Genomic DNA, 14,328 nt, shown 5'->3' with positions numbered 1-14,328 from the left:
TCTGGTCCTTGCTCTATGTTCTTACTCAATCACAGCATAGGTCCTACATTTAAGAAGGTTTATTAAATGTTTTGATAATGGACAAAATATCGAATTTAACGAATACTTGTTTCTCGATAAACTCGGATGGTATTTTCTTGTTGATGTGAGGCTTATTTGATAGGGGCAACATTGACCTCATTCATGTGTCATACTTTCACTTATGGTGCAGGGCGCTATAAATAGTAAAGGGCGCCATCATCTGACGATCAATAATCTTGCTCAAGCTTTTTGACCTGGTTCCTAGTGTCAATACCACAGTATATCAATGTATTATTTACAAGGGTACCATGCTAATTAGTTGGTGGGCTAATCCGAATTGTCCTTGAATAAAGTTTTGACGAAGTTTTGGACTGTCCAGTTTCTTCTGTCAAAATCGTCAGCAGTTTGTGACTAAATCAGGTAAGTGAAAGTGATGTTGATATGCTTAGAGGTAGAATAGTTCTTTTCTAGTGAAGTTGTTTGTACAACGTCCAAAAAGTGGCGGGCAATTGTGAATTTGCAAAAGTAATCCACGCACGTGGCGGACAATAATTTGTCCATTCAATTCAATGCAAACTGATGGAGAGAGACTGAGGAGGTTATGAAAAACTGTTGGAGCTGTTTTATCTATCTATATGGTGAAGTACATTCATTATTGAAGCTTTATATCATAGGCTATAGCTTTTTACTTAAATAGAAAAGGCGTGCATTATTGCCTTGGTAGTGGGGAATACATTTGCAACTCAAAGTTGTCGGAAAAACAAGAAAATAGTTCTTGTTTTTTTTTTAAATTAAACTTGTTTAACTTTAAGAAGTGTGTGATTTGTTTTTAAAAGCTCTCCAGCTAGTCTTCTGCAGCCCAAAATGCCAAATGGTCAACAAATATTGTGTTATACCATGGAGGTAGGATGGTTATACTGTTAAGAAGTGTTAGGCCTAACTCTTTCCTTTGCATACCTTTTCATTTAATTGTTTGCAAAAAACTCAATTCAAGCACCATTTAAAATTGTTTTTATCATTTTTGTGACACTTTGATTTGAATGTGTGTGTGATTTTTTTTTTAATAGCAAGACCAAGTAAAATAAATAACATGTTGCTCGTCCCCGCCCGCCTCGATTTTGGTGGCCGCATCGATTTTTTTGTGATTTGTTATTTAAAAAAATAAAATTGTACCCTTCATTTTTATAGAGCAATTTCATCATCGTTCCTACATGTAGGCGAGGCCTTCAAAAAAAAGCTATCAAAACGCAAATGAGAAACTTGTTACTTTGAAACGTTTTGCCCTTCACGTTTGCATACCACAGTTCTATATGCACAGGGCGTGATGCCACACACACAGAATTTCAGGACATACAGAACATACTCATAAAACCATATAAAACCATCTTCAAATACGATATGGCGGCCATCTTAGACATGGTGGGCGTGGCTATCTTGAAAAAAATAACAAAAAATTTGAAAAATAGCAAATAACAAGGACCTCCCTCACCAACTTTTTCAAAAAGTCCGGACGAGCAACATGTTATTTATTTTACTTGGCCTAATTGGTTGGTACTTACAAATAACATGTTTTGTCTTTGACTATGATCAGTGACACTGACACTGACAGTTACACTGACAGTACCGTGGTTTTCAAACTGTTGGTCATAATGTGGAAGTGAAAAAAATATGAACCCATGATTGTGGCTGTGCACTTAGTTTGACCATTATTTGACCACTCCTAAATGTAAAAAAAAAAAAGTTCAAATAAAAACAAAGCCATAGAATTAGTAATACATTTTATACCAAGTTTATGTATTCCAGGGCAGGGGGTTAGAGGTTTATTAATGGTCATGGAGGAAGGAAACCTCATGTAATGGTGTGGGATGTCGAGCTTTGAATAATTTTGACAAGTGCATGCCAATTGGCATTTTCCTGCCATGATGACACCTTTTGACATTTGGGGGGGGGGGGGGGGTGAAACACCTTTATAAACAAAGTTTTCACACTTTCATTCTTGAATGGGATGGTTTGAATTAGCCACATAAACAGTGCCAGTAATCTGATTAACTGGACAGCATCTGACTACAATGGAAGGGAGTCAAGTGTTTGTACAGTGTTTGTACAGTAGGCCTTGTCACAGGAGGCATTAAATTTTACAGGCATCTTGAAGGCAACCAATGGCAGTGCATGCTACAGGACCACCTTGGTAGCACAGTAGTTTTGCATACAATGTCTTACCATTCCCAAGGAATGTATGTGGACATTCAAATGTGAATGAATTAAAGCTTCTTGGAGATTACCTGAAACTGGTTGCCTGTAAATTGCCTTGTGTGACATGGCCCTTATTTCTGACCAACCTGGAGGTAGCTATGTTTTGCTGGGGGTGCAGCCCACCAAATAAACTCCCTAGTATTCATATTAAAATGTGAAGTATAAGAAGAAAAAAAAAAATCCTCTGCCCAATTTGATTTAAATGGAGTCCCAAGGCCTGTCAAGTAATTCTCCCTCAAACCAAAGTTTTCCAACGTCTGAGCGTTTGTTTCAAGGCCTACAGTATGTCATATGAAATACCTCATGTCAACAACCTGCTGGTCACCGCTTGGCAAAATATGTACATTGCATTCCTTTTATTGGGCTCCAAATATGTCCAAAAAGGCCCTGTAGAATATTTTGAGGGCTTACAAAATGTTTATGAGGTCAGAGCTCTGTTTTCTTGCTATTACTTAGTTGTGTGCACCCTAAATTTGGCTGTGGTTAAAGGAATGTTACTGAATTGGTCAGGGGAAAAAATCGAGAAGATCACAGATAAAACTTACACGGTCTGATGATGATGATAGAACTTTTTAGAAGAAAACATCTCATGAAATATTATTGTCTTGAAATGTCATATTTGTTGAGAAAATGTCATATTTGTTGTTTGGAGTTTATCGCTCAGTGAGCGTTTTGTTCATTTTTCTTTTTGCATCGATGCCATGCAAAAATGGTTTATCATTTTATTCACTAATGTATTTTCTTGTGACCCAGATGGCCGATCATTCTCAAACTTCGACAGGTTTGTCAGTTTATGGGATATGGTGGATTACATAAAGTACTAACACTACCAGCAACTGTTTGGTTAGCAAAAACCAATTCCGTAATATTACTCTAAAGAAAGAAGGGAAAAACAAACAACAAAAGCAGAAAGCATGTTCAGCAAATGTTTAGTCACATGCAGTATCATGAGGAAGAAGCATTTGATAGAGTTTGTCCGACGATGCAGTATGAACAATCAGAATTGACACTAGTTATAATCATTTTGTTTTTTATCCGTATACACCGATGTGTGTTAGCACTGTATAAAATACTCAGTACTTACCCGAGTTCTGTGAACAAAATCACAGGCATATTACTCGGGGGGGATTCGAACCCACAACCTTTGCAATTCTAGAGCAGTGTCATACTAACTAAAGCATTGGTGTATGTTATAGGTAAAAAACCAAAATTAATTTTCTTTATCTCAATGCAAAATTTAACATCTATTGGCTCTAATTACTTTATATTTTTCTCCTCACAGATGGCATATAAAGATTCAGGGATGTCTTTCTCGGAATGGTGCGACCGGAAGTTTACAAACATGTACAGCCATGATGAGTTTGCGAGCTTGGAGTTCTCTTCAGCATCACCACAGACCAAGAATGATACCACGTCACCCAGGAGCATCATGATCAAACAACCAGAGGGAAATAACCGCTCGCTCCCCTTGCCCGCCCAGGCGAAGAGCTTCAGGAGAGTAGTTTCAACAAGTTGGACCCCCTCAAAAAATGCTGCCTCGAAGGCTCATCATGGAGAGTCGTTGCAGCCACCAGCCTCAAACTCGGGAAATAAGCGGACAGACTGTCCAAATACTCAAAAGACTGAGACTGAGAAAAGCTGTGTAAAGAAAGTGCATAGCAAGGCCAAAACTGGAACTCCGAGTAAAGCTTCGCCAAACAGAACTCAAAGTAAAGATTCGCCAACCAGACCAGAGGGAAAACTACAGAGTAGGAGAAGGAAAAACAAGAGTAGCCAAGATGCTCCTGTTGCCCCCGATGAGGTGGCAGGAAAGAAGCAAGAGACTGAGAAAGGATGTGCATCTTTTGACAGTGGTAGTTCAGAGAGCAACTCTTCGAAGAGGAACCACAGTGATTTGGATTTGTCTCCAGGCAATCGGCAGCTGAAGACTAAGATGAGCAAGAATGCCTTGGGAGGGTCTCCGACAAAAAATGGTTCTGAGAAACTGCACACTGAGTCGTCTTACTGCGTTGATGAGAGTTGCTCAGGAGTGGAGGTGGGTGGTGTCATGGGACATACAGAAAAACTAACATCAAAAGCTAACTGTAAGAAGAGCAGTATCACAGTGGATTGTAAAAATACTGGGCTTCTGCAAGAAATCACATCTCAACAACAGGAAAGCTTTAAACCAGAACAAAAAAGTGTGAAGAAAGGAAAACATAGTGCAACCAAAAAGGTTAAGGAGCGTGTAAGCCTTACGGACAAGCAGAAAATAAAGCAGAAATATGTTGACGGTGAATTTGATGTGGAATCTTGGGACAGCACCTTTGATTATCCTGAGATGCCATCTTTGAAACAACGAGGTGCTGGCGATGATCAATGTGGTTCTAGCCTAGAAAAAGGCACAAAGACATCGGGGAAGTTGAGGTCCGAGGATAAATCTTCCAAGATGCCAAGAAGTGACGACATGGGCGCAGCGTTAGACACTAAACAAATAGAGGCAATCTTAAAGAAAAAAAGTCCTTCAGTTTCTAGTGATGCTCCCAAAACCAAAAGAGAGAAGAGCACAAAAGGTCACAAAGTAAAGCAGAAGCCGACTGCATCACCGAGCAGTACTAAAGACCAGACAGTAGTGACCAGTCCATCCCCAGATGAAAAAAAAGTCCCCAGAACTAAAAGTTCAAGAACCAAATGTGACCAAGAGGTGAGCAGAGCGGTAGAGATGCAACTGAGGTCACTTTCACCACGACCTGAGGAAGGAGGATTCTTCTCGAAACGTGTGCTACAGTCGGTCTTGGGTCCATCCCTCAGAGGAAGACAACCACCACGGCCCAAGTCTGCGGGAAGTTTGAGAGCAAGTGATCAGAGCAAGTCTTACCGAGTGCAGCAGCAACAGAGGAAGTCCTGGCCACCAGCTGCTAAGGTTCATCTAGACCACATCTATGATGCGTTTAACTTTGCCCCTCAGGAGGATGAACCGAAAGGCACTGGGGTGACGCCGACAAAACAGGTTAGCAAATCTCCCAAGAAACCCGACGGAGATTCTCCTGGAGTTAACGTCAGACAGTCGCAGCTAGAGAAGTCTCTTCAACAGCAAACTCCTCATCGGGCCCAAAGCATGATGCAGCCTCGCTCAGTTTTTCAAATTCTTGTTGACGATTCTGAAAAGGAGAAATTGGCATTCCTTGCTAAAGCAGAAACTCTGAAACAAGTGAAGGACAAGGTGTCGCAGAAAAAAGAAAACGTTGCAAAGTCTGCGCCTCGATTCACCCCAAGGAGCCTTGCAATAAAAAAATGTATTTCAGGTGAACAGAGTGACAGGGAGATTAAACCACAATCTGAAGTATCAAATGCTGCACCACAGAAATCTGAGAATGCAGTCGACCCCCTACCACCATCCGAACTTCCTTGCCCAAGGAAAAAGAAAGACTTCATTCTGGAGTGGCTGGACAAACATGAAGAACCAACAGCCAGTAAAGTTGCTGATACTTTGCCATTTTCTTTGACTCAGCCGAAGGAAACTACCAGAAGAGGACAGGAAGACTTGGAGGCAGGTGAGCTGTCTAACTCCTCAGGATCCGGTGATGCATGGGAAACACTGATAGATGGAATCATGTCTAGTAACAATGAAGAATTTTTCAGAAGAAAAAAGTCTAACAAGGTGCGACCGAAACATCAAGTATCTCCCTTCAAGGTGTCTTCTTACCCTGAGGATAAAGATCTTAAACCACTTGTTTCTCCCTTGATGCAAAAGAATGTTGCTACGGTGTCCCCATACTATGTGTGCCCTCCTGCCATACAGACAAGGAGGACCAGGGCAAGCACATGGACTGGGCCGACACCACTCATCTGGGGTGGGGGCCAAGCCCAAACTTCTCCACGCCTTCCATATGCTTTTGATCAGTTTAGTTCAGAGCAGAACTCCACTTATTTTGATCAAACTACGGATGGCAGACATCGAAATGCCGAGTCATCGCAGTATGGTAATACGGAAGCTCCAGGTGAATACCCATGGAAAAGAGATGGATTCCAGACCCCATGCACCAACACAGGAGACTGTGAATCAGCCTTCACTACAACTGGTGTCCATCAGATCAGATCTCTGTCTGACAACATCCCGCCAAGATTCCTCAAAAGAGATCATCAAAGGTCAAGAAGTAGCTTACCTTTTAATTCTCATCAACCGACTTCAGGTCCAAGATGTGTCTACACTAGTGGAACTACTCGCTCCCCTAACCTGGTGGCCATACCGAGTTCAAATCAATTCCCAGCGACAAGAGGTTTGACATCCCCATTGTCTGAAGTCAAAGCCAGTCCGCCGAGTTATAGACCTTGGTCCACCGGGTCTGCCGGCTGGTCCTCCTCGATGAACAGAACTCCGGGCACGATTGTTCCGACTAGATTCACCCCGTGGACGAATGAGGTCACAACGTCAAGCCCATGGAAGACGTACCAACGACCTCATCACCCATCTTCCCTCGTAGAACTTAGTCCTGTGGTTGACTATCCAGTATCCTCGGTACCCTACATCGACACTCACTGTCACATAGACTTCCTCTATCAGCGATCAGATTTCCGTGGGACTTTTAAGAAGTTCTCTACTGTTCACAACTTTCCAAGGAACTATGCCGGCTGCCTGGCAGTGTTCTGTACTCCAGAGTCGTTCAAGAGGGGGGCAATCTGGGAGGATTTGGTGATGGAGGATAACATTTGGGCGGCATTCGGATGTCATCCTCATCATGCAAAGAGCTACGATGGTGTCGTTGAGGAGAACATCATCCGATGTATGAAGCATCCCAAGGTGAGATCTTTTTTTATCATTATTTTTTTTTAATGCAAGTTCGCCCCAATTAAGGCTAAAAGCCACTCTAGGTAAGGGGCTACGAGAAGAAAAAGATTAAACATAAAAAATAAAAGGGTAAAAGGCTTTTGAAACCTTTTTGTAGATCAAGTTTGTTTTTTGACATGAATCCCTACTTACTGTGAATGAAGGTGTATGTAATATAATTTACCTGTAGAAGTTTCATCTTCAATAGACGCCAAGTTTTTTAGAAATAATTTATTTACAAAATTATTTTTGTGACATTGTTTTACTCATTTCTCAAAAACTACAGCACCTCACAGCAAGTAATATTTTCACCATCATTATCTTTAAACCATGTATATTTAATGTAAATCTGTGGACATTGTGTTTTGTGTCGAAGCATAAGTAAATAGTGCTGTACAAAAAGTACCCAAACCCTTTAACAACTGGAAGTGAACTTCAACAAATATCCCGACCTTTTTTCTTTCCCCTTCAGGCCATAGCATTAGGAGAGATCGGTCTGGACTATTCCAATCGCTGCACATCGGACAGGCCGCTGCAGCTTCAAGTCTTCCGCCGTCAACTGGAGATTGCCGTCCACACGAACAAACCTCTCGTCATACACAGCCGCGATGCGGAAGAGGATACTCTAAGCATCATGAGTGAGATTGTACCTAGAAACTACAAGATACACCGTCACTGCTTCACTGGTTCCCCTGAGGAGGCAAGGTAAGGCCATGCCTGATACTTCATGGAGGCAACGAAGGCGATTGCCTCCATGCCCCCTGGTCAATGACCCCTGGTCAATGGTAGAAATTTACACTTTTTTCATAGGGTGCCCTTTGCCAAAGAAAAAATGCTTTGGTGCCCTTGCCCTTTCAAAAGCGAAGCATACAGGCCTGTTAGGCTGCGTCAGTTATGGCTATGGCTAGATTTCCACGTTGTCAGGCATTGAAGTGAAGGACGTCCTTAGCAACAGCCGTAGCTGTAGCCATAGTCGCCAATTCAGAAACGGCTTAAAAGCCTTAGCAATTTACCTAATCAGGGTTCTCCACAACATATTTTTTTTCACAAAAAAATGATTGCTTAGCAGAAACAAGTTACCAGCCTAAGTTACATTGTGCTTCACTTTTGTGACTGGTGATTGGTGACCCATTCATTTTTGGCTAAAAAAGCAAACAAATCTATCAAGCAGTATTTCTGGTTAACACCTTCATGAAATTTTGCCAAGATTGTTTCTCAAATTTTAAGAAAGACTTAGCTTGGGTTAAAATGTCAGGTCATCGACCATTGTTCTCTAAAACATTTCAGGGAAGAACTTCCAACTGGTAGTTCTGCAAAGTGTTTTTTTTTTCTTTTCATCTATTTTTTAAATTCAAGATGAATATCAAATTAAAAATGAATTCAAGATGAATCACAAATTATAAATAACATCTCAGCTTCTAGGTCAAGATGAATTCCAAATAATGCTATCGAATAAAATATATAAAATTTTACCTCAAACTTTTGCACCTAGACTTCTACATCTTCTGACAAATAGAATTTAATGTTTTTTACCCAGGAGATTCTTCCAAGCTTTTCCCAAAGCCTTTATCGGTTTAACGGCACTGGTGACGTTCCCAACCGCTTACCCCGTCCATCGAACTGCTTCGGAAATCCCTCTTGAAAAGATCATATTGGAGACGGATGCTCCGTACTTCCTCCCAAAGCAGGTATGTCAAGGAGGTATTAGATTGCTGGGAAATGTTTTCGTATTTTATAAGGTAAAATAATTAGCTGGTGCATCTGCTTACCGACAAAAACGACTTTTTGTATAAATGCATCATCAGTCCATTAACTATTTTTTACTCTGTAACTTAATTTTTGTAATCTTGTACTTTGTATCTTGTTTTCATAATGTTGTACTTTGTAATTTGTTTGGGTAATTCTGTACTTTGTAACTTGTGTTTTGCTGTTTTCTTTAATGGCCTTATGGGAAGAAGACTAATTGTTGGCTGTGTTTGGCTATTTTTGGATATTGTGTGGTTTTCCTTGTAACTTTGTTTATTTGTCTTATATTGTGTTTGTTTTTCTGCTCTTTTATTTATCTGAATAACTTCAAATCAAGTCAACACCAAAGTCCATTGATACTTGGAGAGGTTGAGACTTTTATGAAGTTGTTATCTCACACTCCTTTATACTAGAATGCTGTCAAGTTAAAAGTTTCCCAAAAATATCTCCCAGGCCTGATACTTCACTGAGGCATCAAAGGCGATTGCCTCGGTTGCCCCTGGTCATTGCTTTGGTGCCCTTGAAATGCTCGAGTCCAGTAGAAATGTACAATTTCCTCAGAGGGGGCCCTTAACTTTATGAAAAATGCCTTGGTGCCCTTTCAAAAACGAAGCACACAGGCTTGATCTTTCAACAATGAGTAAATCACTGAACCTTAGTCCACTTGAGTATTTGAGTGTTTTCACTTGAGTATTTGAGTGTTTACTCTGATGCTTTAGTGCTTCAGCCTTCCCTTTTTTTAACATCAACTTGTCAGAGATGTGAAGTGGAGCAGTTGATGACCACTTCACGAGCTGTTCATAATTAATGCAGCATTGAACTAACCTTTATTGAATCTATGTAGTCTTTAAAAGCCTTAGTGCATTGAGAATATTGATTGATAAAATTTGAGTTTGTATCCTTTGTAAAAACCTTAGTTCTAGTCTTTATGACTACTGGGGGAAACCATTATAATAGACCGATCCATTAGGCTCCGCCTACCACGCACATGTGAGCAAGAACACATTAGCCTCTCCAATGCCTTTCTGCACAATCTGCCACGCGCGCCAAGCATACGCGCACGCATGTCAGACCTTATTTGTCGGACCTTCGTTGCGTTGTGATTGGTCAATACGCAATGGGGCGGAGCTTAATGGATCGGTCTATTCACCAGCTTACTTGGTAACTGAACTACCCTCCCAAATTCAGGCATAACAGTGGGGACATTTCAGGTATAACATTATAAAAAAACAGAGCAAACTAAAAATACCTTTAGCCCATGTATATAAAATTGGTAACATTTCATGCAAATCAACCCCTTTGCCCCTTCTAACCACAATGACCATGAAGGCAAGAGTTAATTTAAAATGTATAACCTGTGTAAAAATACAACTATTAAAATGACAATTTTTAAAGTGTTTTATTTTTCACCATCGGGAGAATGTATTTTAGTCTTAGATGATATGTTCCGACTAAATTCTTGGTCTTAATAAATCCATCTGTATCACAAACAATTTTTGTCCTCTGCTTAATATACATTTTGCCATTTCTCTTGCAGTGTCCACAGTACTTGCGCTGGGCTAACCCTAGCATGGCAATCTTTGTGGCAGCTCGCATTGCCCAGTTGCGAGGTCTCCCATTGGATGAAGTTCTCTACATTGTCCGAGCGAACACTAAAGAGATGTATGGTATCTAACAACAACGCATCAGTGAAGGTGCTAAACAATTAGTGAGAGAATCAAAGGAAGTAAGAAAGAGAGAGAAATGAGACTGGTGGGGCAAGGGGGGGGGTCAAATGCTAGTTACCTTTTTCATGTTTAATTCTACAAAAATAGATGTCATACTTGATGAGTTATGTGTGGAATATCACTGTCAATGTTTCCATACACTCTCATTGTCAATGTCAATTTGTATGTGACACTAGTGTTATTAAGCGGGTTTTAAAAAAATGGTTCCAGTTACTAACCAATGGAACCATTTAGCCTTTTGATTTCATGGCCTTGTATGAATCTGCTCTGATCTTTAAGGAGGCTGTATATATTCTTTCAATATTTTCACAAAGAACGAGGGTACTTTGAAGAATTCAAGTGAAGACATTTCTCTGGGTTACTGGTGCTTACTGGCATTTCATTATTGAGATAAAAGATTATGTCCTCAGGAGAAATATTTTTCATCTAAAGCCATGTTCGCATCGGACTTAGAATGGTTAACTTAGCGCCGCAAATTGTTAATTTACCAATATTAAGTCCAAGTGCATACAGCCGGTAACTTATCGGGGTGGTAAGTTACCGCCACGGCGATGTTAACTTAACAGGCCGATTTGAGCCCGGTAACTTAACAATGTTAACTCGATGTGCCTTATTTTTTAAGTTTTGCAATCCAATTAAGCTTTCTTCACAAAAAATTGTTTCATTGTTTCACTAAAAATGTGATCATCTGATAAACTTGTTACAGTTTTGTTCCATGGTGTCGCTTCATTGAAAACTACAGGATGGAAATTATTCTGTTATTTTACAATGACACAATAATCTTTCATTTTCAGTTATTCTTGATTTGTCCTTCAGCAAAGCTCTGCCCCATTGTTTCATACAAGACTTGTCTTTACTTGCTCACAACAGTTTTAAAAAAAATGTACTTTTGTGTTAAAGGCAGTGGACACTATTGGTAATTATCAAAGACTAGCCTTCACAGTTGGTGTATCTCATCATATGCATAAAATAACCTACCTGTGAAAATTTGAGCTGAATTGGTCATCGAACTTGCGAGATAATAATGAAAGAAAAAAACACCCTTGTCACACAAAGTTGTGTGCATTTAGATGGTTGATTTCGAGACCTCAAGTTCTAAATCTGAGGTCTCGAAATCAAATTCATGGAAAATTACTTCTTTCTCGAAAACTATGGCACTTCAGAGGGAGCCGTTTCTCACAATAATTTATATTATAACACCACTTTCCAATATTCTGCCTTTTCATTGGTTTAGAGCGCGTCACATGATATGTCTTAGTTTTGCTAGACGACGGTCGTGTGATAGCGCCGTTGGCTAGTCCGAAAGACTAGCACACCATCAACCTCTCCCCATTACTCGTCACCAAGAACGGTTTTATGCTAATAATTATTTTGAGTAATTACCAATAGTGTCCACTGCCTTTAATTATTGATTCATAGAAAGGAAAAGGAATACTTCTTGGAGTGAAAAGTGAAAGATAAATAGTAATTATGAAAAAGGGTGAATCAATTTTACAAACTCTGTTAAGTATACACACACTTGCATTACACTATTTTGTGTGGACACGATATTTAAAAATGTTTGAATTTGTTGGATTTAAGATATGTATATAAGTGTTTGTTGATTATGAAGAAGGGGTTCCTTTTAAGCAGGCTTCTTTATTCATGTACATTTTTGATGACAAACCCCTCCCAGAATGTTACCAGTTCTTCTATATTCTCCTCAACTTTTTCTAATGCTGTTTTAGCGCTTCTTTCATATTTTGCAATACTATATATACATGGTTCATGTTAAGTGGGGAAAAGCATAAACTCGGGTCAGACAAATAATTATTTATAGAGAAACCGATTATATTTTGTTTTATTCAGTCATTTAACCGCTATTTTGTTTTATTTTTTAAACTATAGTGTTTAAAATGTGAACTTATCTGTATTGGGTGTTCAACAATTTGATCTTACAAGCTTGATTGTACTGCAACCTAAACTAACACAAATAAAACAGATTACATCAGAAAGAAACAGGGCCCAATTTCATAAAGCTTGTCTGTAAGCACAAAAAAACTTGAGAAGCACTAAAAAGTATTGCTTGGCAGAAACTGGTTACCAGCCAAAATTCCACAAAGTTTACATTGGTGCAATTGGTGCCCACCCTTTTTATGCTTAGTGAAGCTATTTGCTAAGCAGTATTTTCTGCTTAACAGCTTTATGAAATTGGGCCCAGATTGTAACAGGAATGTAATCAAAACCCAACTGTTATAATACTTTAACCAAACCATGGGATTGAATCATGGGTGGAGATCTAAAATGAGATTCCAAATTCTAAAATTAAATTAGGGGGAAAAATGAATTCTTCTTTTATGTAAGTTCTACCTGTTGTAGCCAGAAAGTACTCAGTGATTCGGGCATCCATTGAAGTCATGGGAGATTGTTATTTTACATGCAGGACTCGAGGAAAGTTGACATTCCAAGAAAATAATTGCCAACCACAAGTTCTTTTTAGGACCAAAAGAGTTTACACATGGTGCTACCGCACAAACCTCCTCTATTTGAGGGAAAACTCCAACCATGCAAAGTTTCAAATCCTACTTCAGACAAGACTTGTTGAGTCGTCCACAACCTGTAGACCTATCCATTGTAGTTCAATTCTGTGTGCCAGTGTTTCTCCTTCTTAACTTGGATGCATGTAGTTCTCAATATGTTTCTCAACAAGCTATCCCAAGGACGAGCCCATCTCTGCCCTCCCTGGTACCCAACTAACCCAGGGTTGTTTTTTACAAAGAGTTAGGACTTGTCTTATCTCGAGTTAGGACTTTGGACTAACCTAAAGTTTCTTGTATCTCCTAGGACTAGGCCTAAGTTAGGACTAGTCCTAACTCTTTGTGAAATGGACCCTAGGTGGTAGTCAAACACATCTTACTCAATGTGATTCCTACATAACAATGCTTCCTAGTTTCTTGCAATTAATGTTCTCCTTTTTGGAAGTAATCCTGTCAAACCGATTTCATGAGTGTCTTAACCGAGACTGGATAAATGCCCTGTACTTAGTGGGTTGTTTATTTATGATTTTAAAAACTTTAACAGCTTCAATTTGTATGTAGTTTTTGACAATGGTGACAGCTGAGGTCATCCCTAATTCATAAATTAAAAAAGTTTGTTGCATAAATTGTTGCCCCGAGTTGAGTGTAATCTTGTGTAAGTGTTTAGCAGTAAGGCTGCTTAACTTGTGTAAATGTTTAGCAGAAAACACTGCTTAGCAAATTTCTTTGCTAAACAAAAAATTGGGTGGGCTGCCAGTTGCACCAATGTAATCTTTATGGAATGTCGGCTGGGTACTATGTTTCTGCTAAGCAAGATTTTTCTGTGCTTACAGGGTTTATGAAACTGGGTCCAGATTGAATGTGATTATTCGTTTTCCTGTTAATTACAAATCCTGTGCTATATCTTAAAGAAGTATATAAAGTTTTCAGGAACTTCCTTTATAGTTGTCCAATTGGCACAGACACTCGGCTTGAATCGTGGATTGAGACTTGACCTGCATATTTGGGGTCATTGTTTGACATCTCCTTTGAGAAGAATTAAACCACTACAAATCCTCTATTGAAGAGCTTACTTGTTGATTCATTGTCAACAATACAACACTGACTGGAACTGTCACAGGGCTGTGTATGGGTGTATGGTTTATTATTATTTTGTTGAAAACAACTTAAATGGGCACGTTGCAATCAGATTTTGCACTTCGGGCATAAAAAAGCGTTGTTTAGATCATGGAGGAAAAACTAATTTTTCAACATGATA

The 14,328-nt window shown here is 39.5% G+C and overlaps 1 protein-coding gene across 3 annotated transcripts; it reads left to right on the top strand.

Annotated features, from left to right (window-relative positions):
- Positions 1-292: 292 nt before the first annotated feature.
- LOC139954418 (uncharacterized) lies at positions 293-14,100 on the top strand. 3 transcript variants are annotated; one of them, XM_071954213.1, is made up of 5 exons: positions 293-441; positions 3,557-7,054; positions 7,554-7,786; positions 8,619-8,769; positions 10,365-14,099. In XM_071954213.1, the coding sequence occupies exons 2-5, from the start codon at positions 3,557-3,559 to the stop codon at positions 10,500-10,502; spliced, it is 4,020 nt and encodes a 1,339-aa protein (XP_071810314.1). In that variant the 5' UTR covers positions 293-441; the 3' UTR covers positions 10,503-14,099. The 3 variants fall into 3 exon arrangements, with proteins under 3 accessions (XP_071810314.1, XP_071810313.1, XP_071810312.1); XM_071954212.1 differs by lacking the exon at positions 293-441 and adding an exon at positions 632-659 and having other exon boundaries at positions 10,365-14,100; XM_071954211.1 differs by lacking the exon at positions 293-441 and adding an exon at positions 905-924 and having other exon boundaries at positions 10,365-14,100.
- The last annotated feature ends 228 nt before the right edge of the window (positions 14,101-14,328 follow it).

The sequence above is a fragment of the Asterias amurensis genome, chromosome 2 (genome assembly GCF_032118995.1).
Source record: "Asterias amurensis chromosome 2, ASM3211899v1".
Lineage (NCBI taxonomy): Eukaryota > Metazoa > Echinodermata > Asteroidea > Forcipulatida > Asteriidae > Asterias > Asterias amurensis.
The sequence above is the reverse complement of the archived record's forward strand: the minus strand, read 5'-3'. Positions and strand labels throughout refer to the sequence as shown.